The 25,307-nt window shown below is 32.9% G+C and overlaps 2 protein-coding genes across 2 annotated transcripts; both read left to right on the forward strand.

The window, feature by feature from the left end:
- The first annotated feature begins 8,211 nt into the window (after positions 1-8,211).
- LOC105319449 (fibrinogen-like protein 1) lies at positions 8,212-13,345 on the forward strand. Its single transcript, XM_020063767.3, has 5 exons — positions 8,212-9,587; positions 10,175-10,308; positions 10,888-10,984; positions 11,399-11,566; positions 12,996-13,345. The coding sequence occupies exons 1-5, from the start codon at positions 9,293-9,295 to the stop codon at positions 13,247-13,249; spliced, it is 948 nt and encodes a 315-aa protein (XP_019919326.3). The 5' UTR covers positions 8,212-9,292; the 3' UTR covers positions 13,250-13,345.
- A 3,771-nt stretch (positions 13,346-17,116) lies between these two features.
- On the forward strand, positions 17,117-21,593 carry LOC105319467 (fibrinogen-like protein A). Its single transcript, XM_011417016.4, has 5 exons — positions 17,117-17,159; positions 17,834-17,967; positions 18,758-18,854; positions 19,648-19,815; positions 20,661-21,593. Exons 1-5 carry the CDS (start codon positions 17,117-17,119, stop codon positions 20,915-20,917), a joined length of 699 nt encoding a protein of 232 aa, XP_011415318.3. The 3' UTR covers positions 20,918-21,593.
- Positions 21,594-25,307: the final 3,714 nt, after the last annotated feature.

A 25,307-nucleotide genomic window follows, 5' to 3' on the forward strand; every position in this document is an offset into this window, starting at 1 on the left:
AAATAATCTGCAATTTCCTCAGATGCAATAAATGATAACATTAACGATAATTGTGATGTGGTCTTTCAGATTAAAATGTAAACTAAGATTATTTGAAACATTTCTGCAAACTTGGTGAGTTTTGGAGACATTTTTATATCCCAAAAAATAGAATACGCAGAAATTATATCCTGTATTATTTTCTATAAGAAACATTTTAAATCGCAAGAAATGGCTGACGCAACTTAAAAAATGTTACATATTTTATCCATTTTCGTGATTTTGTGACGCGCGAAAAAAAACCTGGATATACGGTAATTTTTTTACAAAACATAAAATATGATTATTAGTAACAAGATAAATGTAATAATTATCTGTTCCCTAAATTCAAATGAACAACCACCATTATTACTCATATACCGTATACCCGATTTTTACATTTTACGTAACACAAAGGGAAAACAATTGCATGAAAATATAAAATATATATTTTGAATACATCGTATGCTTAAACATTTTTGTTTCACTTCTTAAATTAGTATTCTATTTAAGATTTGAATGGGAAACAGATAAAAGTTGCTTAGATGGCTTAAAAAAAATTCAGACTCTATTATAGGACCGACCTTTTTTTTTTACCAAAAAAAAGAAGTTTTTTTATTCATTCAGTTAAATGTGAATTTTACTAAACTAGTCCTCTCATGACGGTTTCAGATGGAGCATTTTTAATTGTTTATTTTGTTATTGAAGAAAACCGGATACACTTGGGTTTTAGTTACACGGAGTTCTAAAATTTTAACAGTTGTTTATTCAAAGTGTCAAATGCTCTGTTATAATAATATACATTGTATATCAGGTTGTGAGAAAAACTATTTTGGAGAGGGTTGCACTCCTTGTGACTAAGCAGTAAATTGTGAAGAGTGTGATGTCTTGACAGGTTCTTGTTACCGCTGTCTTAGCAATCTTACTGGCCCAAACAGTTTACAAGGTGAGAGAACGCCGTTCAAATAGTACTAGTCTCATCGGCGTACTTTAATTTAGAGAGCATGTATTCTAGCATTAATAAACATAATTGTTGGGTTAAGCTGAATACAACTCACGAAATGCATTATCCGATATGTTAAATTGTTGACCTTAATTTTTCCGTCTCTATATGTCTGTTTAAAAAGTTCCTACCAGTTTTGCGCATTTGAGAAAATAATTAAAATATATAATCAATTCCACGTGATATAAAAGGTTATCATTTTATTTTTCTCCTTATTTATACCCCCTCCATTCGACGTCGAGTTAGGTATGATTTTATATTCACTATACGATTTCAAAACTGTTGTGGCAAATCAAGAATAAACATTTGCACAATTTTATCAATCTTTTAAAGTTTGTTGTGTTTAAATTCGATGTATAATATATGGGTTACGTTAACAAATGCTTGGGAAATCATAACCTGGAGAATCTGTATTCTGAAAATAGGGTGCGATTTCTCTTATAAAAATTGTCCTCTAGTACGGCTCATTTAAATAAAATTGGTATCTGTGTGTAACCGGGTCTTGATGCAGATGATATAATAACACCAACTCAATTTTATAGGGTTCGAATCCTTTTTTTAATAGATTGTAGGAATATGGTAATTGCAGGAAATCACCCCAGAAAAACGCATACATTAAACATATAAGCACACAACAAAGACAATACAAACACAAACATTGCACATGCATTCACATATAACATATTTACTTAGGTCACTTATTTATACTATTAGCAAAGAGTGATAATTTCGATAATTTATATTTAAACAATATTTCCAAATGATAAGAAAAATTTATGGTAATAAATATCAACTAGATACAATCTCGTTACGAGTAACGAGTAGGTCTTCCGTTCAATTTTTAAACGATACGTTTAAAATAACAATGAAATTTCAGAAGTCCCTTCAGCCACTCCATTTCAAAAAATGTATACGATTGTCGATATCCTTTAAAATGCTTAACAAAGAGTTTTGGTTTTTCACATAAAGCACATTAAAGATTTAAGATTTTAGTACCCTTATTACGTCATCAATGGGTGTTGAAATGAGTTTTACAAACTGTTATTGTTACGATTAACAACTTTGTTTCTATAATGCATTACAAAATCTTGATCGTTTTCAAGGTATGTGTAATAGAGTTTACGGGTGTCTTGGCCCCTAATTTAAGGGGCCATCCCTTTTTTCTTGAGTTCATTTGAAAGGTCTCACGAATACTAACATTTTTTGTTGTTAAACTTATCTAGAATTGTTGATCGTTTTTGAGATACAAATGATTGAATATTTTAGGGGCCGGCCCTCTAGATCCTTAATGGGGACAGACATTGGTGTTTTGATTAGTGGAATTGATTAGAATCATCAATACAAACATTTTCTTTTCTACAATGCTGAACAAATTATGTCTCCTTTTCTAGATATATTGCGTCAAAGTGTAAGTTTTTTGGCCCCTGAAAATCCCTAATTACGTAATAAATTGGCATGGCAATGATTTTTTTCTAACAGATATTGGTAATATCTACAACTTTGCTTCTATAATGCATTACAATATCTTTATTATTTTTAAGTTATTTGTAATAGAGTTTACGAGAGTCTTGGCCCCTAAATAAAGGGACCAGCCCCTTTTTCTTGAATTCATTCGAAAGGTCTTACGAATACTAACATTTTTTGTTCTTACACTTATTTAGAATTCTAGATCATTTTTGAAATAAAAATAATTGAATATTTTAGGGGCCAGCCCTCTAGATCCTTAATGGGGACAGAAATTCGTGTTTTGATAAGTGGAATCGATTTAATTCATAAATTCAAACATTTTCTCTTCTATGATGTCTAACAAAATATGTCTACTTCTCTAGTTATATTGCGTCAAAGTTTAAGTTCATTGGCCCCTAAAATTCCCTAATTACGTAATAAATGGGCGTGGCAATGATTTTTTCTAATAGATATTGGTATTATCAACAACTTTGCTTCTATAATGGATTACAATATCTTTATCGTTTTTAGGTTATTTGTAATAGAGTTTACGAGTCTCTTGGCCCCTAAAAAAGGGGGCCGGCCCCTTTTCTTGATTTCGTTGGAAAGAACTTATGATTATCTACCACTTCTGTTATATATATCTTAACAAAATATCAACTGATAAAAAGATACAGATCAAAACGTATGAAAATTTTGAATGAAAATTCGTACCCAATTTTCGTGCCTAGGCGAGCTAAAGGAAATTGCGCCACTGGCGTAAAACAATATAATAGTGCACAACTTCAAACTATAGACTACCTATCCTAAAAAATTCGTATTCATATCTCTAATACTTTCTGAGATCAGCTCTGCACAAAAAAGGTCGTAAAAAATAGAAAATCCGCCGTAACTCGGTACCGGAAATGACGATTTCCAAATTTCAAAAAACGTCTAGAATTATGACCTCTGGCAATCATTTGTGAAAAAATGGTCAAAATCGGTCGAATAGTCTCTGAGAAATCGCGTGCACAAAATTTGTGGAAAAAAATAATAATAAGAAACAGTACGAAAACAATAAGGTCTTCCGTTGGAAACGGAAGACCTTAATAAAACTATTTACAGCAATGACAAAAACATATAGTTACCAATTTATGGAACTGAGTGCAGGTCCTATTTACAGGATTTCATATCATGAATCGGTCCACATATTCAGTATATAAATATGACCTATATACAATTAATATCGTAAATGTAAAGTCTGAGCAATTTAATGAATAAAACGTTTACTTGTTGCTTTTCATATTTCATTACAAAGTTACACACATATACTTTATTAAAAACATTCATTCACCACACTCATACTGGTTAAACAGATTTATTCATTATTAATTTATATCATAAACCTATACTTAAGAAATTACCTACAGGTCTAAGAGTGGAAATTGTCGTCAGCCATAAAGTTGACAAGTCACACCCGTCTTCACTCTTCACCAAGTCTTGCAGAATTAATTACAAAACCAGATCACAAAGAAATACTCCCGCCATTGTCAGCAGTGACCAATACTGACCAATCAAATCGTAGAATAACAAAAACACCTTTATAGAAATGTAATATTCCAAAAGCATTCTTTTTACTCTATATATTCCGACTGAACCATTATTTGAAATAGGGGTGTTTAGGTTTAATCACACAACACACACACAGTTAGTATTACAGTGCAGCGCAAAGAGTGAGAGATTGAATAAATGACTGAATGAATTGGATGTGAATCAAAATACATTAATACGAAATAAAACTAAAAATAAATTTAAGTCACACTTAACCCCCCCCCCCCCCCCTCCAGTTCCCCCTCATTTACTTTACTGAGAAACATTTAACTGGTTATTGAAAAAAAAAAATGAATTACAATTTGTTTACAAAATTTGAAATGCAATTAAGAAAAATAGATCTTTCTTCTACACGACTTGTCGCTTCTAACATTTGTCTCAAAATTTGCAAATCATCTGTTCGCCTGTCATTAATTTGATATAACTGATAAAAGGTTATCTATTTGGTGGCCGTCTTACCCTAGCAGATCTTCGCAGTGTATTTTCTGTATTCTCTTCCGAATCGCTTGATCTAGGCCCAGAGCCATCAACCTCCGCAATTTGGGGTGCAGGGTTTTCCGCGGTAACCCTTTCTGGCCGAGTTGCCTCTTCTCTTACAGTTGGTTCTCTGGCATCCTCTATGGGAGTTCTTTTTTGTACCGGTACAGCCAATTGAATATCAGACTCTGAATCACTTGACTCATATCGATCTGCCTCCTCATTCTGTTGGTCAGAATCTGTCTTCCTATCCTTCTCTTTTCTTTCTTCCTGTTGTGTCCTTGATCTTGGCTTTGGAATAGGTCTCTTTTCCTCATAATCGGAGTCAATACATCCTATGGGCAGAAGAAGATTACGGTGTAAGGTTCTTCTCTTCCCTGAACCATCTTCTCTTTGCACCACATAGACTGGTACGTCTTTATTAGGCTGGTGTAACACGATGTATGGTTCTTCCTCCCACCTGTCTGCAATTTTGAGCTTGCATCAAACGCAACAACCTTCACAAGTACCCTGTCTCCTACCTGTAATTCAACACCTCTAACTTTTAAGTCATAGTACTTACCTTGTTTTAACCTCGAGTTATTCGCTACTTCTCTGGCCAGGTTGTAAGCTGTTTTCATCCTTGATCTCAGATCTTCAATGTACTTTGTAAAGGATTTCTTTTCTTTGTTGTTGTTGATTCAAAACGCAACGTCGATTGGCAATAAAGGTTCTCTCCCAAAAGATGGTAAGGGGTGGTTTTTGATTTCTTCATCACTGTGATGTTGCATAGTTTCCTGATGATGTTGCCATCAAAATTCGCACCCTGATCACTATGTATTCTGATTGGAATGCCATAATTGGTAATTGAATTGTTGTAGATGGCCTCTGCTGTGGTTTTAGGTGTAAAGTTTTTGTGGGCACAGCCACAGCAAACCTAAAGGATCTGTAATGATCAGTATATGCTGGTAGCCTCCTTTAGATGGTTTAAGTGTCAGAAAACCCATGCACACCAATTCAAGGGGGTATGCTGTCTTGAATAGAATGAGAGGGCTCACTGGTTAGTTGGAAATTTCCTGCGCAGACACCTATGGCAATTCTTTATCCAGCTATCAATATGACAATTCATACCGTTCCAGTAGTATCTGTCGCGGACCAGAGATGTTACACGGTCACGTTCTTGATGTCCAAAATCATTGTGTAGATTGTTCAACACCGCTGGAATCATACCCCTTGGAACTACTATCTGTTTTCTGCACGTATCATCTATGGTAACGTTCCACTTTAAGATTCCTTCTTCCATTATTAATAGAGGACAGTTCCTAACAAGTGCTAGAGAATGAGCAGAGGTTGGTAGATCACTCATTCGGGGTCTCTTACCTGATTTGACATGATGAATCCTGCAATATAGGATCTTTATTTAGGTTTTCTGTTCCTGTTGAAACTCAGAAATATCACAGTTTAGCTGATTATCTAATTTTGAATCTACAAAGTCTCTATTGTTGTATGATTTGTGTATGTAATCACTAATATATCAGAAAATAGTTAATAAAGGTAGTGTCCTGCAGCTTGATTCCTTCAGTTGCAAATTTTAAACTTTAATCAATCCCTGGCTTTAAATAATATTTACCTTACATCAGTGCAAAAAAAAAATAATCATCAAAGAAAATTCATTTCCATATGTTATTATATATGTATCTATCTTTTTTGTTACTTGTAAATAGCCACATTTTGCCTAGCTAGAATCTGTATAACTTGCACGGTAATGTCTGCATATTTTATCATTTACACAGGCTCTAACGTCATATATTTGGTTGGTTCATTTCAAAAGTCAAAAACGGATTTGGTCTGTTATAATGGCCCAAATTGATCGGTAGTATTGTAAAAGCTATTTATTATCAGAAAGTATTATGTAATGTATATTTGTATTCATGTGCATCATAAAAGTTTAAAAATCATTTAATTGAATTCTTGAGTGCTTTGATTGTTTATATGTTAATCACCATTTCATTCGTAGGATCAACAGAATGACAACCATGAAGCTGAGAGGAAAAATTTCACAGACGTGCAAAGAGAACGCATAGAATTCAGTAATTGCCTGGTTACTAAATCTCTAGACGTTGTAAGTTTGCTTTTTTTAATCAAATCATTTTCATTTTTGTGAATCTTAAAGCTTTTAATAGTAATACTTCATAATACTATAAATAGCGACAAGAGTTGCTATCTTAAAGTAACTATAGCGGTATATGTTTAATAGTGCAGCGTGTATGTCACAGTATTTGTGCATTTTAGTCTAATAGTTTATGTTATGTTTAGATATTTAGAATATAGTGAAGTTTAGCTACCTGTGCCGTTCCGTGCGATGTGTAAACGAGAATTCACTCTGTTTAAATGTATTGTACGGAGACCGGTTAGGGTCATTATTACATTATACTTATGTAAGCTTTATTGTTAAAGGTTGCCGTGGGGTTAGTCTCATTTAATGTATGGACGATGCTCTTATATTCCAAAAGGGTAAAACAAAACTAGTAACGAATTTATACTGTAGAAAATATCGCATGAATTATATATTTGTCACAAAGTAAGCATTTTTTGTGGTAAATCAATACGTACATACCAAACTTGTAATAATCAATACAGCCCAATCAACGTCTCCTTGAAAATAGCGATCGACGTAAGACAAGCTTTGGTTGTTTATATCATCCCTTCTAGGTATTTGTTATTCATTGACAAAACTAAAAAAGAAGCATGCAACAAATTTGACAGTCTTCTTGTTGGCTATTTCTAATATGTTTCTTCCTGTTGTGCTCGCTGCAAAAAGCGCTTGGATATAGTATTTGCTTGATTTATTACAATTTCGTTCGATCTTTAAAAGGAAAACACAAGGATGTTTTTAGCATATTAATGGTAAACTAGTTAATTTACAAGACTACACACTTTGAAACAAATAAAATGATTAAAACGTAACTCATTTCGGTTTTCCAAAACTCCAATTCTGTGTCAATCTTAATTTGGTATCTCTTAATAAATTGAGTTGATCCGTAAAAAACAAATATTGTTTTCAATATCAAAAATTACATTTTCTCGTAAATAAAAAAAATCAACATTGATATGTGATTTTTGTATTATTTATACTGCATTATCAACTACATGTACATTTTTTAAAGTAATATTATTTAGAATTTTAACAACACAAAAAATAAAATAAAATACGTTGATATTCTGTATCTTTTTACGCTTACTGCAGTACTGCTCTTGAAAGATGTCTTGTGTTGTTGTAATAAAAAAAATTGTCCGTAAATAATGCTGAATTGATATATGAGAATTAATCGAATCTTTAATGTAGTAAATGAAGGAACAATGGAAAAAAATCAATTCAAAAAATATTATGGTTGGCTTTCATCGAGACATGAAAAAAGCATGATAAGGATCAAGGAATTAATTAGGATGGATCAACCAGTGCCTGAAATTGATACATAAGATCAATGTATAGTGTAATGAAAATAATGAACAGCCAGACTTGAATAGATGAGCTTAAGAATAATCCGAAACACAGAAACATCGAAGTTTAAATGATGCTTTAATAAGTATACTTAATCGTTAATATGAAAGTGATGTCTCTTTCATACTAGATTAAATTCAAAAGGACTGAGGATCTAAAATATTTTACGAGGGATGAAGACGTATTAATGGTATGCCATAAGAAGAACATTGGATTTAAAGCTTCATTAAACTATCTAGCTTTGCCTTTTCTTTAAGCATAAAATGAAAATTGATTTTTGTCTCAAATATATCCATTCAAAATATCACTGATATTTTGCTTGAGTAAAAAACACATTAGGATTTAAGGTGAGTAAAATTTTACTTTTTCATATTTACTAATCAAAATCCAAGTATGATTTTGACTTTTTGTATTCTGATGTGTCTGACTTTTCTGCTCAAAAATACATTTTATCTCAATCCAAGCAGTCGTATTTTATCAGCAATCTTTCAGGAAAGGGAGGTATTCAACATACATTTACGTAAAATTAGTCAGTTTGAAATTCTGTGATATTGAAAACAGAATATCATCTGTATAGTGTCAGATATTTCTGTAAGGTAAAGAACGAAATAAATTCTCGATTCCTTTTTAGCAAAACTTAAATATCAATGATGCGCTGTTACCGTTCGCCATTATTATCACTATTATTATCATTCCTTCGTTATCATTATTGTCCATCAAGTTATGTTTCAAAAATGCATTACATAAAACATAATCACATCATAATTGACCGGTAATGGATGAAATTGATTTACCAAAAAAAAAAAAAGACAGAAAGTTTACAATCAAACGGGGAATGTAGATGATATCGCATACATCTGTAATAAACTAAGCTTTTTTGTTAAAAGAAAATCGATACATATACCGTGCTTCTAATCATAACAGTCCAATTATTGTTTCCTTCAAACAAATATTGAGCTTTGATTTTTTTTAAAGGTCTCGGAATGTAACCTCCCTTTTAGGCATACCTAAGTTATTGAAAAATATAACGGAAGCATGCAAAGACTTTAACAGTTCTGTTGTATGTCTACTATGGTTTGTCCTGGTTTGCTCTCAACGATAAAAGTGTTCGGAATTATTCTCCGTTCGATTTCCTTCAGTACCGTATGTCGAGACACTAAAAAGTCACAAACACAAGGATTATTTCGTAGCTAAAAAAAGAAGCTTTCTGACAAATAAAACGCTTTGAGTGTACCTCATCTATCCCACTGTCCACACTTTGATCCTGTGCCAGAGGAATGAGTTTGTACTTTGGCGTCTTCTCGATTATTCTTCTACTATTAACCGTACATTTACCACCCGTTATGGCTCGGTCTTTTTCAGCCAGACCGGACTGTGACGATAAAATCTCAAGCATAGAACTTTTAGCGGAACATCCAGTTCCTTCGCTCTGTTCATGCTCGGCTTTGTGTCATGTTGAATGCGGATGCTTCGGATTTAATCCACAAGTGAACAAGTGTCGTATTCACTGGTCGTGTGACGTAGCTAATATGACATCATCTGAAGATGGCTGGAGATATTACAAAATTGACCGTAAGTATTCTTTTGATTTGATTTGATTTACGACAGAAAACATAAGATGATTCAGTCTTGGTTACATGAATATAAACCGACCTTATTAATAAATTATATATGATAACAGCCTAACATTGCACGAATTAGTAAATAAAAATCATATTTTACTTCACCTGTTGGGGGGTGGGGGGTATAATTTCACTTTCATAACAAGGTTTTAATCCAATTGAAAGGTATTTCTCAGTTTTACTATTGTAAGTTTATCAAATGAAATAGATTCATCGACAACGTGTTAATGTAACATAGATTATATATAAACGGATACATTTATCTAGTACGTGACCTAACATATATTCTAAAAACTAGCTTTATTAAAAACGAAAAAAGTAGAAAGGGTTTTTTTATGGATAAACTTTAAAGAAAAATAACTTTATCAAGGAATAGATTTTATTGCAACCAATGGAAAACGGAATTTTAAAAACGAGAGAGTTTTATGTTTAGCTAACGTAGATGCTAACTAATGTGTCAATTGTTTCTGTTGAATCGTATGACATTACGATTAAAAATAAAACCGTTCCATAAAATCATTTTTTTATCACTTAAAGCTCCTCAAGATTGCAAGGGTGTTCTGGAATCCGGAAAGAACTCGTCAGGTCTTTACGTCATTGATCCTTTTGGAGGTCGACAACGTCTGGTTACTGTTTATTGTGATATGGATACAGACGGTGGAGGATGGACGGTATAGTATCTTTATTTACATCACTTAAAGCAATATGAGCTGTATTTGTTAGAATTTTAATTTGCTGCAAAAACCTGCTAGTATGATAAATCTGCATGTAAATTAAACTCTTATGATAAAAAAGGTTTGAAAGAATCATACGTTTTCGTCAGAAGAAAGAATTCTCTTTTAAGGAATATGTAGCATATCAATTTTTGTACAGGATGACAGTAATTCAATTTTGCTTTTTTAAAGACTTCTTTACGGCTTTTCCAATAAAATTAGGCTAAATGAATTTAAACACCATGATATGTTTGTCATTTTCGTAGAAAATTACATTTTTCATAAAAAAATTTTTAGTATAAAATATTACAGCTCATATTGCTTGAAAGAGAACTTTAAATAAGAATATCAAAATCTTCTTTTTGTTTTTCTCCATGTGTTATATACGTTTTTTAATACAATATATGTTAAATAAAACCAAACCAGTTTAAAACAATATTAAAACAGATCAATTTTAAATAAAACCCCAACAAGCAACTTGCTCCTTTTTTTTAAACAAAATTCGCTCTAAATCTGACATGTTTCTTCCTGGACCAGGCCATTCAACGACGCCAAGGCGGCAGCGTGAACTTTAACAATACATGGACGGACTACAAGAACGGATTTGGCGGACCCGAGAGCTCCTACTGGATTGGTCAGCTCTGCTATCCATACAAATTCTAAAATAAAAACACTTTAGTTTAAATTCTGCACGAAAAAGGAATTTTAAAAAATCAACATAAGTTGTTTTGGTTTTTTTAAGTAAGGTATTCATTTTTTTCAGGAATTAAAAATCAAATGATTTAGAAAGGACAAAGCAGTTGTTAAATACTATCTTTTACGTCGTTTTAAAAACACATTTTATGATAATTGTAAAATACGTTTAGTTCGATCTGTTTTGTAAAAAATAAAGTAATACATTTGATAAAAATAAATAAGTATGATAAAGTTAGCGTTGGCTGACTATTGCTTCTAATTCATACTGTCATTGTACTTCCTAATAATAAATAGTGTTTGTATAAAATTCATTTGTGATATGATTGTTTATTTTTTTTTTTTTATTTTACAGGAAACGATGTAATCCACAAATTGACAAATCGACTGTTGAATTCGCTGTATGTTTATTTCCGATTCAACAACAATAGCATATTTCACCAGAAATACGCCGAATTTTCTGTCGGTGCCGAATCTACAAACTACCAGCTCCACCTGGCGGGACCGACTACTGGAAGTTTAGGTACGTGACAAGAAGTTTTGCTTTCTACTAAAAGTTTGATTTTTTTTCTAGAAATTTTCTTTGATACTGGGAAAGCAAACAAATTCTATGACGAATCCTATAAGTATATAACGAATCGTTTAAAAAATATTTTTTTTAATCATCCGTTGATCAATTTGAAAAATATTTGTGTTGATTTCAACGATTTTCCCTTACTATTGAGAAATAGTACGTATAACTACCAATCAGCCCTGAATATTTGAACTTTATAGGACTACAAACAAGCAACGTTTTAAAAACGTTTAGAAGAAAAACAAGAACAGAAAAGATTATCAACAGAATCAGTACAAGCTCTTCCGTTGAAAACGGACGACCTTAAAAATTAACTTAGTCTGTCATTCCACATTTTAAAGCTTTATAACAAGTTAAAAAAAAATTCACCTAATCATAACAACAAAAAAGGAAATCGAAGTTCGGGCACAATGACAACATTGTGATAAAGTCTTTGATCCTTAGGGATAAAAACACACATACTCTACCGAACCAATATAGTTGTTTTCCTTTTAAGAAGACTCTTTGTTTCCTACGACGTTTACTACATCGAGTGCAAAAGGTGCCTGCCCATTTTTCTAATCAAAAACAATGCGTCGGTGTCTTGTAAGAATTTTACACACGTATACTATGTAGTTTGGTAAATTTCATATAAAAATAATAGACAGTTGATAAGAGTATTACATCACTTTTGTTTTTGGTTTGTCCTACCGGTGAGAAATTTGCCTAAAACACATCAATAATTATATATGAAAAAAAACGATAAATAAAATAATTTTCAATCAAGATATTTGGAATACCTATAGGAGTTGTATAGGATAAAAGAGTTTCCTACCGAAATGTAGTTAAAAAAGTTTTTTAAAGCTATGTTCTTTTAAATCTTTTTGTTTTGTTTAAACCCTGTCGGAATTTAAATTTTAGTAGGAAGTTCTTTTAATGCGTTGAAAACTTAAGATACGTGAAAATTGCGTTTCCATTATTAAATTCATCCTCCTGTATGAATTTCTTTGTCAAAAGTAAATATCTGCCGAACATTTAAGATACATCAATGAGAAAAGTCGTGTTGAACTGTAATGTATTTGAATTTTCTGAATATTGCACTTTAGACTGGTACAGTAATTATGTTGCAGATGTGCTATATGTCAATTACTGTGAAATCATTAGATTTCGTGGTGGTTCAATTTTCGTGGAATTCGTGGGTACCTCTCATCCACGATTTAACATCCTACACGAATTAATAAATAAGGGTAATAAAATCATATTTCCTTTGTAGGTTTTAGAGAATATACGAAATTACGTCCCCAGGAACCTGTAAAATTTAAGCAATCCACGAAAATTGGCCCCCACGAAATTTAATGATTCCACAGTACACCATTTAACATTGTTTTCGGCATTTCAGGTGACCGTATGATTAACACAGGTTCTTCTAACACAGAGCTGAATGGTATGTTGTTCAGTACTTTGGATCGAGACAATGACCGGTACAGTGGTCACTGCGCCACTAAGTACAGTGGGGGGTGGTGGTTCAACAACTGCCATGACGCCTATCTTAACGGACCATGGGCCCCTGAGAACTGGCACGACCCATGGTACCCCATCATAGCAGATGGCACCAACATAGTGGAAGTACGATTGATGATTAGACCGACATAGATGCATTCTGAAATGGAATACATTAAATATAAACTCACTGTCTCGTAATTTGTTTTGAAGTTGTTAATGAAATTGTGAATTATATTAGCAACACTGTTTCCTCTTTATTATCTCTCGCACCCTTCTACAATGTATGACAGACGCATGTAACGTAATCGATGTCAATCGAATGATTAAACCGACGTAGTTGGAAAACTGTTTATCTCAAAAAAAAAATTATCTACATTTTGAATACTGGTACTTCACACTCGTAAACGGAAGAAAAGAATTGATGATAACACAAATGAAGGGGAATACTGAAGACAAATGCAGACAAAATTAGACGTTGACCATTTATGTTTTGTAACTTTTTTAATTTTCGTGTAAAAGACATATATTGTGACAAGTAATTAGTTTAATGTTTTATAATACAAACGTATGATATTATTTAATTAAAAAAAACCACTTTGAAATAAAATCTAAATTTAATTTTCATTTCATAGTTTAAGGTTTATGAGTTATGTACCATTTACCTGTACCTTCACTTTAATATGGATTAAAAAGAAAAATAAAAGAAATGTTTATTTTTGAAGAACAAGCAAAAGAAAAATATGCACTTAAATCAAGCGCTCTTCTGTATTCTTTAAGCTGAAATTTTACTAAACCTGTGTTAGCGGGAACAGTTATATATGCTTTGATATCAAGGAAGCTGGATGTTTAGCAAAATAATCGTCAGATCTGGCTACGATTCTAGGATATGGTCTTTTTAACTATGAACTTTCAGTTGGTAATGGATAAATACTGTACATCTTATCTTTCACATTTTGGTATTTCTTTGTTTTAAAAGAGCTCTCTTTGCGAACGAAGATCAATACAATCTAAAATCACCATAAACATCATGCCCTCTTAATATTTGTATATACCAATGTAAACAGGGATGATTTCATTCGATTTTTAATAGTCTTAAAGTAAATTAAGACTTTAGAGTTGTTTCAGCTTCTTTTATTGGATATCAAAGTAAAGCTTAACAAACAAATTGAACAAATACTCTTTGATGCAATTTGAACTTGATCCAATATAGCAGGTTTAGATGTTTTTATATCAGTATTTTGATATCAAGTAACAAAACAAAATCAGGGTTAGGTGTTGCCATTCAGTCATTCATTAGTTTATCATTCAGTTGAATAAATGGCAGCACAGCTTGAACCTGGAAAAATCAAATCGTTAAATAAGTTAACTGAAATAGGTAATCTAAGTCTTCAAACTGGAGGGATTGATCAAGGTTATCTGTACTAGGACCTTTTAGATTAAAAAGTAAGATTTGATTATTGCGTTTCTACAACGCACAAAACACAACTCTGTAATAAATGAAAACACTGGATTAAACTGTGCTATCCAGTCACCGTGACGGTGAAATGACTAAAATGTGACTGTAAGGTCAGAACTGTCTGAAAAACAGACAAGAGTTATTTAAACACCTTTAAATTATATTTACCTTTAAACTGACGAATTGAAAGTCAGAACAAGTGGCAGACCTTCATTATTTGAAAAATGATTCATCTGGATTCTCTCCGTTATTTATTGTATAAGTAATCTTAATTTAAATCTAGATGGTAAACGTAGTCAGGTTTGTACATACACTCGATTATATTGTGTAGGGATCTGATTTAAAATAGCTGCAAAGGACTGGGTACATGCAATTAATTCGTATAAATCTGCAAATACAAGCAAATGCTTATAGTTATATTTACTGTAATACTCTCAATACTCTCTAAGTCAGAAGTCGATTATGCTTGAAAAAATAAATATTCCTAAAATTTATTTAATGATAAAGAAGAGAGTCCTAAAACAGTGTTCACCAACGACATATTTGCTCTAATACAGTTTTACCTATTGATATTTTGTCCATTTTGAAAAGGAAATTATTGAATATTATTCTTATTAATATTTGGAGAAAAAAAAATCACTCAAGGTTAAATATCTGTAGCAAGAAGCGAACACTATTATATGTGAAGAGTTCATCAGTGTTTATTCAATATGATATAATATATATTTATATAATAAACAGTATAAAAGGAATTTTGATTTTAAAAAGACTATTAGACATCACAGTCATGTATTTTCAGTGTTTAATAAGGCAGTTTCAGTTAGTTCTTGAGTATATGCCATATACTACAGTAATGTTACAACTAACTAAAGAAAAGGCCAATACAAGTCTTTTATATGGGGATGTTAGACTGGACTTATCATAATTATTTCGTGCAGTCCTTGATTAGTCATGGTTTGCTGAAGGTTTCGGCCAATTAATAAACTGGCTAGATCTTGGGCGTGTTGATTTCAGCCCTGTCAGTCTCTTTAGCGCTGTGAATTACAACCTCTTTGATTGAAGGTACATATGCCATTTGGATTAAAATATTTAAAAGAGAAACATGTTTGCGTTTCTCCATTAAGCTACAAAAGTTATTAACTATCTGCAAATGTTACAGATTAAACCAAACGCATCTATCAAATATTAAATTCTAATTTATTCATTCAATGACCGGGTCAGCCAGTAAACGCCAAACTTTGAAATACTCATAAGCACTTGATACGACAAACTAATTTTAGACAGTACGAAAGATGTCAACGCGAAAACATGCTCCGTTTGCTGGCAGTGGAATAACGCGTCCGGAGAGAAAAACAATGGGAAAAAAAAGTGTTTGACAGAGAACGTAGTAAAATGAGAATTTACATTGAGTGATGGACTCATGTTAGAAACTTTATTTTTAAAATGAGCTGGCCATAGAAAGGTGGGTCGCACAGCGGTTTGTTTTCTTTGTTTAATAATAAATTTACTCAGAAAGGAAAAGAAGATCAGGTGTATAGTACGATAATCATTTACTGAGTGTGGTAAAACTTGAAGAGCTATCTCTCGAATACTTAAAATTTATAAATTGTATATGCATAAGAAGGGTAACAGAAGGGATGATTTTGTCGTTCTATTTTATAATTAAATATGTTGTCAAATGTATGAACATAATGGTTAATTACAGATGAGCTCCCCCGATTGTCAACGATACCGATCTGCAAAAAATCATCATAAAATGCAGATGACAATAAATGATTTTTTTTTCTGTTCAAAGCACAATAACCTGTTTTTATGAATTCAGACCACTGTAAACAGACCTGTTGTATTACCTCGGTCTGCATTCTGCTTTTCTGAATTACTATCCATGCTAAAGCCAATCAATTCTTATTTTGGAAAGATAAACAATATTAAAAACCGTTAATAATACCTCCAAGGAGTTTTCTGTATGTAGGCATCCGTCGTAAATCAGTACATATCTATAAATCGTTTCATATTCCATTAACGTTTCTTTCAAACAAAACGTTAAGATGTCGGTTAAGGTTCAATTGTAAAAGATTGTTTGTAGTGTCTTCCATTAAGTACATCAACGGTAGTGCATATATGCGTGTAAATGCAATTGTCCAGTCAGCAGTGTTCTTTCATAAAATACTAAAACGCAAGTGTTTCAACATAATTTTGATTAAAAATAGACTAGAGTACGTACACTGCAGTTTCCGAAAGCATAACCTATTGTGACTGTAAACCTAAATACCGTTTATTCCTAAACTTTATCCCGTGCTGGAAGAATGTCTCTCCACTTTGTCGTTTTCGCCATTCTTTGGATGCCAGTAACTCTACAACCGGTTAAGACGCGATCTTTCTTAGCGACACCTCACTGTAACAATAGAATAACTAGCATCGAGTTTGTAGCAGAACATCAAGCTCTATCGCGCCCATCATGCGCTGCTATGTGTGTTATTAACTGTAGATGTTTTGGGTTTAACTCACTGTCGAAAAAATGCCGGATACATCAGTCATGTAACTGTCATATGCCTCTTGATATGACCTCAATTGAAGGTGGCTGGATTTATTACCAGATTGACCGTAAGTATTTTAGCAATTACAGGCCAAACTTTTAACATCTTGAAAATGTAGGCTGTTGGTTTTTAAAAATTACTTCAATTGGAAGTTCGTTATGCAAAAGGATACATGTATATGAATAAAAAGTGTTTTTAATAGTTTTAACTGCATACTAAAATCGGGTCCTTTCAGTGTAAATAAGATTAACAGTACATATAGCCTTAAATAAGTCAATACTGTACAGCATAGGGTTTACATACTGTGTAGCCGAGAAAAGAACGAAATCGAGTGTTGGAAAATATTTTTGATTTGTTCAAAATTTCCTCAAGAGGTATAACACAGTCATTTCCGATTGACAGTATGCATTATATGTATTGTTTTAAGTGGGGTTGAAATAGCTTGTAAAAATTTTGTTGCAACTAAAAAAGTTAAAATCCCTATTTTTGATTCTATGATTTCATTTCCTTTTTAACTTTTTTTTTAATGTTTATTATTTGGAAGATAAACTAAATGTTATAATAAACTAGCACAAAAGCGATACTTTCATTAATTTATCGTACTAGCGTTTTATATTTTGAACTTTTATGATATTTTATACATCGTATCGCATTTTTTGAAACTTGAACTGTTCTGGGTAATTCGATTCTTATGATATATACAGACATTGAATTTATTTCAATTACCTTAACCTCTTTAAGCACCCCAAGACTGTAAGGGTGTAAAGGATTCCGGAGTGAGCACGTCGGGATATTACGTCATTGATCCATTTGGAGGTCGTCAGCGGCTAATAACAGTCTATTGTGATATGGAAACAGACAATGGCGGCTGGACGGTATCTATCTATCTATCCATCTATCTATCTATCTATCTCTCTATCTGTCTATCTATCTATCTATCTATCTATCTATCTATTTATCTATCTATCTATATGCGTTCATCTGCCAACCCCTCCCTTTTATCTTTTTTTATTTGTTCGTTCGTTCGTTCGTTCGTTCATTTTGTTCTGTTTGCATTAGCTCTACATGTTTAGCTAAATCAATCAAACATTCCATTTTATAGTTTTCAAACCTTTAATCAATTGCTAATACCTTGAAAAAAAACCTAATAGAATAATTGTATTGAACTGCTTGTTGCAGACTCAATTTTGTTTTGGTAAATTTTTTCAATATAAATAATGATCTTCACAACAAAGATAATTGTTTCTTTAGTGCATTGTCATTTAATAGGAATTTAGAGTACATTCAACAAATATTGAACAAGTTGAAAATATAACAAAACCAATTTTTTGACGATGAAATACTTCCTTTTTCATAAAAAAAAATCTTAAAAAGTATAATGTTCTATATTCTTCATCGTGTAATTATTGATTTATATGTATCTTACAATATAAATGTGCATAGTATTGGTTTAACGTTCATACTCACTAAATGGTAAACGGAAAAAACACAATCTTTTTTACATTTGTTCAAAAGGAAAGATATGAAATTCTCAAACAAAAGGAGTTTATTTTTCAAACTAATAAATATTTTGTTTACAATTTACCTTAAAGTATATCAAACGCGTTTGAGTTTTACTCTCGAAGTTGAATCTAGATGATTAATATTCAGTTTAATTCCCTACAGTCCATTCAGCGACGCCTGAGTGGCACAATGAACTTTGACAAAACTTGGACGGAATATAAGAACGGCTTTGGCGATCCCCCAAACGCTTACTGGATTGGTCAGTGATATTGTCATTTTATTTCTTCTCAGTGAATAAAAAATTCAATTATTATATTAATTCATGAACAACATATTCATATTTAAAAAAGTAGTTTGATTATACATAAGGACATGCTCGGAAGCACGGTGACACGCAAAGTCTCGCATACAATACATGTACCTTACTTTTATCCAACATAACTTTCGCCACCTCCATGAACATTCATCATTCTTAATTCTCAAACAAAAAAAGACACACTGAAAATAGACTAAAATTATGCGCTAGTGCTAACCCAACTAAACAGATTTCTTAAGAAAAACCCAATTTGATGCTTCGTGATATAACCATGGGAGCTATTCAAAGTTAACTAGTTAATGTCAACCCCAAACGTACAGTATTCGATTGGTTCAGATGGCTAGATACAATTTTCAGATAACTGTAAATACATGGCGCCACATCAGATTAGATAAGTGAAAATTAAGGGCGAAATAATATGGTTCACTTATATGAGAATTCAAGGTAGCTTGTACTTAATTCATTATGAAGTAAAATTTGCTTTTCAAACCAAAATAGATGTGTAAAATGTATAAGATATAGATAAGCGATATCCTTATACACCAATTCTATCTTTACATTAAAAACTTGTGAGTTATTCATAGTTTTGATATTTTTATTTTTATAAAAGAGACAAAAATGAACATGATATAAAAAAGACAACATTAATATTGAGTTTGTAGAGTATTTTTTTTTTTCATAATGACCGTGTCAAAAACTGATATTCTGTTGTTTCTTCTTTTTTTTTAACAAATAGGGAATGACGTCATTCATCATCTAACAAACCGACAGCCGCATTCCATGTATGTGATTTTCAAATTGAACAATGGGAACATATTATACCAGAAATACGAAGGATTTTTCATTGGTGACGAATTTACTAGCTACCAGCTCAATTTGGCTGGGTCAAACACCGGAAACCTAGGTACATTTTTAAAATTGCTCATCCAAACCCCTTATTTCGCATCAAATTCAAATCAAAATTGTAAATTGTAAAGAGATCTGCTGAGTTCCCACACGTTTAAAACCGCGGGCAATAGATTTTTGTTTGCATAGAACATTTCAATCAATGTATATTGTTATCATACTCTTAAGTTTGGACTGCATACATTAAGAAAATGAAGCAAGTTTGCGTCAATGTCAACATTTCTTGATGAATCGGTTTATAATCGTTAATACACATTTTATATTTGTGAAAGAATACTTACTGAAGGAGACCCGAAAGCCAATAAATGACTCGTTATATTTACTTTAAAAATTCTAAGACGATTTTATTGCCATAGATTCATCGCATAAAAGTATAAAAAAGTGAAAAATAATTCATTAATTATTTTTTTAAAGGAAATCAATAATTTTATATTGCCTAAAGTGGCCATGATCACCTAGTCCCTTTATATTTGAATTATAAATAAAGTCAAAGTTACCAAATTGATTGCTTTTTAATTTTAACTTTAATTGTAAGAGTTGGAATACAGCTCATTTTCCCGTAGGTTACATTTTTATTTTAAAAATGGTTACGTTTTTCCATTTGTATCAAAATTGCGACGACTGAAACCTAACCGTTATTCATTTTGAGTTTTTATATTTATGTACAATTGTATGACATGTTCATGGCATGCAACACATGTGTCTGTCAATTATTACACAGGGAGAGTGCTATAAAGGTATAGATAGTGTGGCCTATCTCATTGAAATTAATAATACAATAAAACCAACAAAACCATGAGAGTATATGCATATATAGTAAATGCATATTATTCATAATTTCAGGAGACAGTATGATCAACGCGGGGTACTCTGGCGCCAATCTGAACGGTATGCCATTCAGTACTGTAGACCGAGACAACGATCAGTGGAAAGGTGGTCACTGTGCCGCTGATTATAAAGGAGGATGGTGGTTCAACAACTGTCATGACGCCTTCCTTAACGGACCGTGGCCCCCGGAGTATTGGCACGACCCTTGGGAACCGACCATATCAAGTGTCAGCAACATTGCGGAAGTCAGAATGATGATTAAACCCACATAGATGCATGTTGAATTCATGTGCTGTAAAACTGAATTTTATTTACGTACGAGATATATTTTCGCGAGATTTGCCAGAGCCTCGTCGGCGAGAAATAAGATATAAAATGATGGCGAAAAAAAGTTGTTTTACCGTATATCATAGACTGTACGTGATAGCAATTTTAGTTTTAGTTTTAGTCCTAAGATTGATATTAAATGAAATTATCTGGATGAAGCTACCTACCTTGTCTTTGTTGCTCCCGGAGGCAAATAAAGTAAGGACAAGGGATTTCCATTCTTCTTTGTTCTTGGATATATTTTCCGTTTCTCCCCACGTAAAGTTTATGTCAACTTCTTTTTTGGACAGTTCGCCTCCATTTTGTTCTTTGTTGGCCTCTCATTTTCCTTCTAGTGTCCATCTTAGCGCCATTCTTGTGATGTCGTTTGTTGCCTTTTTTAATACACGACCTATCAATCTCCATATATATTTTTTAAGTACTGTCCTAACATCTGTTGTTTTGTTATTTTGTGTAGACTTTTGTTGGAAACTTTTGCTCGCCAAAATATCAAGGTCTTTCTGAGGCAGCCATTATAGAAATTTGATAGTGTGCTTATGTCCATGTTGTCACCATCCAGCAATCAGCACAATACATAAGGACAGATAGTAAACAGCTTTTATATATCTTTACCATAGTGTGTCTGCTTACTGTAAATTCCTAATTAAACGCGAGGAATTAATATCCGCGTAAAATCGCGAGAAGCATCCTTCGCGGATTTTAAAATCTCGCCATTATTTTCTGAGAGTTGAAAACTATAAGAAATAAGGAGAAAAGTTCAACGTTCGCGATTTTATATTCTCGCGATTTGGTAGAAACCAGCGGGATCGCGGAATTAAGTACTCGCGTAATATAAGGAATTTACAGTATGTTATTCTTGTATACTATTACGTATGCGTATTTACTATAAAAAAAGCACATGCAGAGCTCGTGACAAGCCAAAAAACCTTATAGACAGACTAGTTATCAAATGTTTTGGACGATGCATACACATTATAAACCATAACACATTTCTTACTTTATATTTTATTTCAAGTGATTCTGACATCTGCGTGCTGTCCTGCATACGGCCATGAACAACCTCATAATTACAAACAAAGAGTCTAGAAAAAAACAAAATAGTTATCAGTGCTTAACAACTTTGTTTGAATCAATACTGTTTTTGCTGAACCTGTAATGTAAGCAATGCATACCAATTAGAGAATTATCGCATGCACAGAAAAAAAACGTTATGTATTTTTTTTTAACCGTGCAAGCACGTTGTGTCTTGTTTGAATGATGGTGGCGATAACACATTTATGGGTTAATGAAAATTACACTAGAGACGTTTCATAGACAGCAACTAGAATATTAAGTTAATTGATTTTGAAGCTGACGCCACATGAACTGAGGCTTCTACCCTTTTGTATTACTATCTAATATTTATCTGGACGTCATTATTTCACATGGGATAAGTTATTCCTGATGTTGCGACATTATTTTTTTCTGAAAGTCTACAGTATGACTTGTTTCTCTTAACTTTGTCATGTATTTTATCTTTGCCGAACACAGACAGAAGTGCGTGAGTTATATATATATTGTACTTTAGACAATCATAGTCTGTCATTAAATTTCATCATATGTTTGAGTTTTTTATTTACCTGAGACAGTCCAATTTGAGACAGGTGAATTGTTGCAATCGCAGCTTCTCGCGCCGATCGGGAAGAGCTTGAAAATAAAACGAGTTGTCAAAATAAAGTTAAAGCATACATCTTCGGGCAAAGAAAATGTACAACTTGTGAGTCTGAATTATTAACTATTTTGATCAATGAGGTTTCTCTACATTAAACTAATTTCAACGATGTAGTATGAAAGAACCCCTTGTGTAACGTACATAGAAAGCTTGATTTGAACATATTTCATAGCATTATGTTAAACAATGGGATTAGGCTCAAGTTAAAAAAAAAAAATTCCCTCTCTCTACATGTTAAAAAACAAATACAATATTATTGAAAATATAGAAAGCTCATTTTAATTACCCTTTCCTTTGGTTCAAATTTGACAAGTCAATCAACTTTAATAATTGGTTATACAAGGTAGTATTTAAAACGACTCTCCCGTGTTTAATACAATACAACCTGGCATGGTTATCTTTCTTCAACTTCATACACATCGTCCTATTGAGCTTGATTTTTTAAACTGATTAATTTATAGCCATTCGTAAGAAAAGAGTAAAATGAATTGGTTCCTATATTTCTGCATGGAAAAGGGTTTTGCAGATCTCACATTTACAAACGTTCGATACTTAAAAATCGTCCCCTGGGCCCACAACAAGGCTGCCCAGACGCCTTGACCAAAACTGGCGCCCTATCTAACTATAAATCCTGGATCCGCCCTGATCTTAATTTCAATATGAATGTAACGTAATTTGAAACAAATCTAGTTTCGTCAGTCATGCCTGGGATTATATTGAGTTGGGATTCGCTTTAAATCTGTTGCAAATGGATTGTTTACAAGCAATTATACATATATTCGTATACATCTGCAATGCTTGTCGCATATTTTTCTATACTTTTTTTATTGTCTTTAAACAGTGTCTAACAACATGTTTTATATAGTGTAGTTGTCTATTCTAATTAGGAAGTCATTGTACATTATTCTGTATAAGGTGATTTCTTGCTTAAAACTCCTCAGTATAGTTATGTTGCAATCTTCGTTTGAACTGTCAGAATCACTTGATGATTCCTCATTACTGTCAGAATCTGTACCTGATGAACTTGGTGCTCTGTCTCTTAGAGTCAGATCCTCTCTGTTGTCTATTCCTCCTCTTCTTGCCTCTTTTGGTCTCATTGGACAGGGCTTGCAGCACCTGTTCAGTCACCGCCGCCACCAACTGCGGCTGTACAGGTAAACATCACCAGGCTGACCAGCATTTTGGGAGCTCCCACCTGCCTCCTCATGCATCATCGCCTCCATCTGTGTTGCTGATCCAGCTGCTGCGGGAGGTCTAGTCCTTGTTTGTCTCCTACCTCTCCCATTGGAATTCATCTGGAAATATTTCATAAATGTTATTTCAACAAACTTAACCTTTGCTACAAAAAAATGAGATATCGTTCAACAGAAACCCGGACCATGAAGAATCATATGAAAAAGTGGGCATTTGCATATAATATAACCCTAACTATATAGGCCGACGAAGGGGTATGGTATACATGAAGAAACAAACACCTTTACCCAATGGGTCAATCGAGAACTATTTGCACATATATGGCAAAAATCTAATTAACCTCGACCATATAGGGGCATATATTGAAAGCCTAATGGGACATAAATCAACTGCGTATGTGTATATTAATAGGACAATAACCCCGACCATATAGGGGTTTAAAAAATATTCACACAATAGGTTGTTCCTTCAGCATGCACATATACATATGATGCAATTGACCCCACCATATAGGGGTATGGATGGAAAAACCCATTGAAAAAAATATGCGAATAGGAATACGCAATTTAATTCAGAAAACCCCGACCATATAAGGGTATGTAAAATGGAATCTTACATTCAACATGGAATATCAATGCAAGTTAAACAAAACCTTCAGTGCTAACCTCAACCATATAGGGGCGTAACACTTACAAGTATCTATAATACATCAAACCATTGATTAATTTATTAACAAAGTGAATAGTCTTCACTATTATATGCATTGACAATTAGCCCCTGCTTTATGAGGTTAAGCATTTAATCATAGCAATTAACTTTACCCACCATTGTGCAGATATTTGAGGGTTAAAACAACCACAGCTCTGATGTTATTAAAATACTTAATGTGCCCTTGTTTGTTTAGATGAGCTCCATCATCAAGGTAGACATTAGACCGAGTTAAGGGATTCCAGAATCCTGACAGGCGAAAGAAAGTTACACCCTCCACTTCTTTAATGTATTTTGAAATTCCTCTGGTAAGTTCATCAACCCTGCCGTTGAACCATGGTAGATCTACTTGGTATCGTGTGGGCTTTAACGGGGCAATTCTGTGCAAAGTTTGTAAAATTTCCACTGATTTTCGGATTCTCCATAGCGTAATGTGACCACAAATTCAATTAAACGTTCAAAAATCAAGTCCACAGTCTTTTTTGGTTTGCACAAATCATTTGACACAGCTTGAATAATAACAACATCAGGGCGCTGTTCTGTTACGTAAGACGTGCCAAGCGCTCGAATCCTCTCCAGAGAAGCTCCACTGTGTCCGCCATAACTAATCTCTACCTCGTCATAGTTCAAATTTAGGTTTCTATTCACACGTATGTCTAAACTGTTTAAAACAAATTGTTCGAATCTCTGCACAAAGGAATGACCCAGGATAAGAACTTTTT

This window comes from Magallana gigas, chromosome 1, assembly GCF_963853765.1.
Source record: "Magallana gigas chromosome 1, xbMagGiga1.1, whole genome shotgun sequence".
NCBI classification, from domain to species: Eukaryota; Metazoa; Mollusca; class Bivalvia; order Ostreida; family Ostreidae; genus Magallana; species Magallana gigas.

What these genes read in the sequence shown, in the direction of transcription:
- LOC105319449 (XM_020063767.3), top strand. Translation starts at nt 9,293, where the DNA reads ATGAGTTTGTACTTTGGCGTCTTCTCGATTATTCTTCTACTATTAACC. An exon ending in CAGACGGTGGAGGATGGACG is followed by an intron (nt 10,309 to 10,887) that starts GTATAGTATCTT and finishes TTCCTGGACCAG; the next exon opens with GCCATTCAACGACGCCAAGG. An exon ending in CGAGAGCTCCTACTGGATTG is followed by an intron (nt 10,985 to 11,398) that starts GTCAGCTCTGCT and finishes TTTATTTTACAG; the next exon opens with GAAACGATGTAATCCACAAA.
- LOC105319467 (XM_011417016.4), top strand. Translation starts at nt 17,117, where the DNA reads ATGACCTCAATTGAAGGTGGCTGGATTTATTACCAGATTGACC. An exon ending in GATTTATTACCAGATTGACC is followed by an intron (nt 17,160 to 17,833) that starts GTAAGTATTTTA and finishes AACCTCTTTAAG; the next exon opens with CACCCCAAGACTGTAAGGGT. An exon ending in CAGACAATGGCGGCTGGACG is followed by an intron (nt 17,968 to 18,757) that starts GTATCTATCTAT and finishes AATTCCCTACAG; the next exon opens with TCCATTCAGCGACGCCTGAG.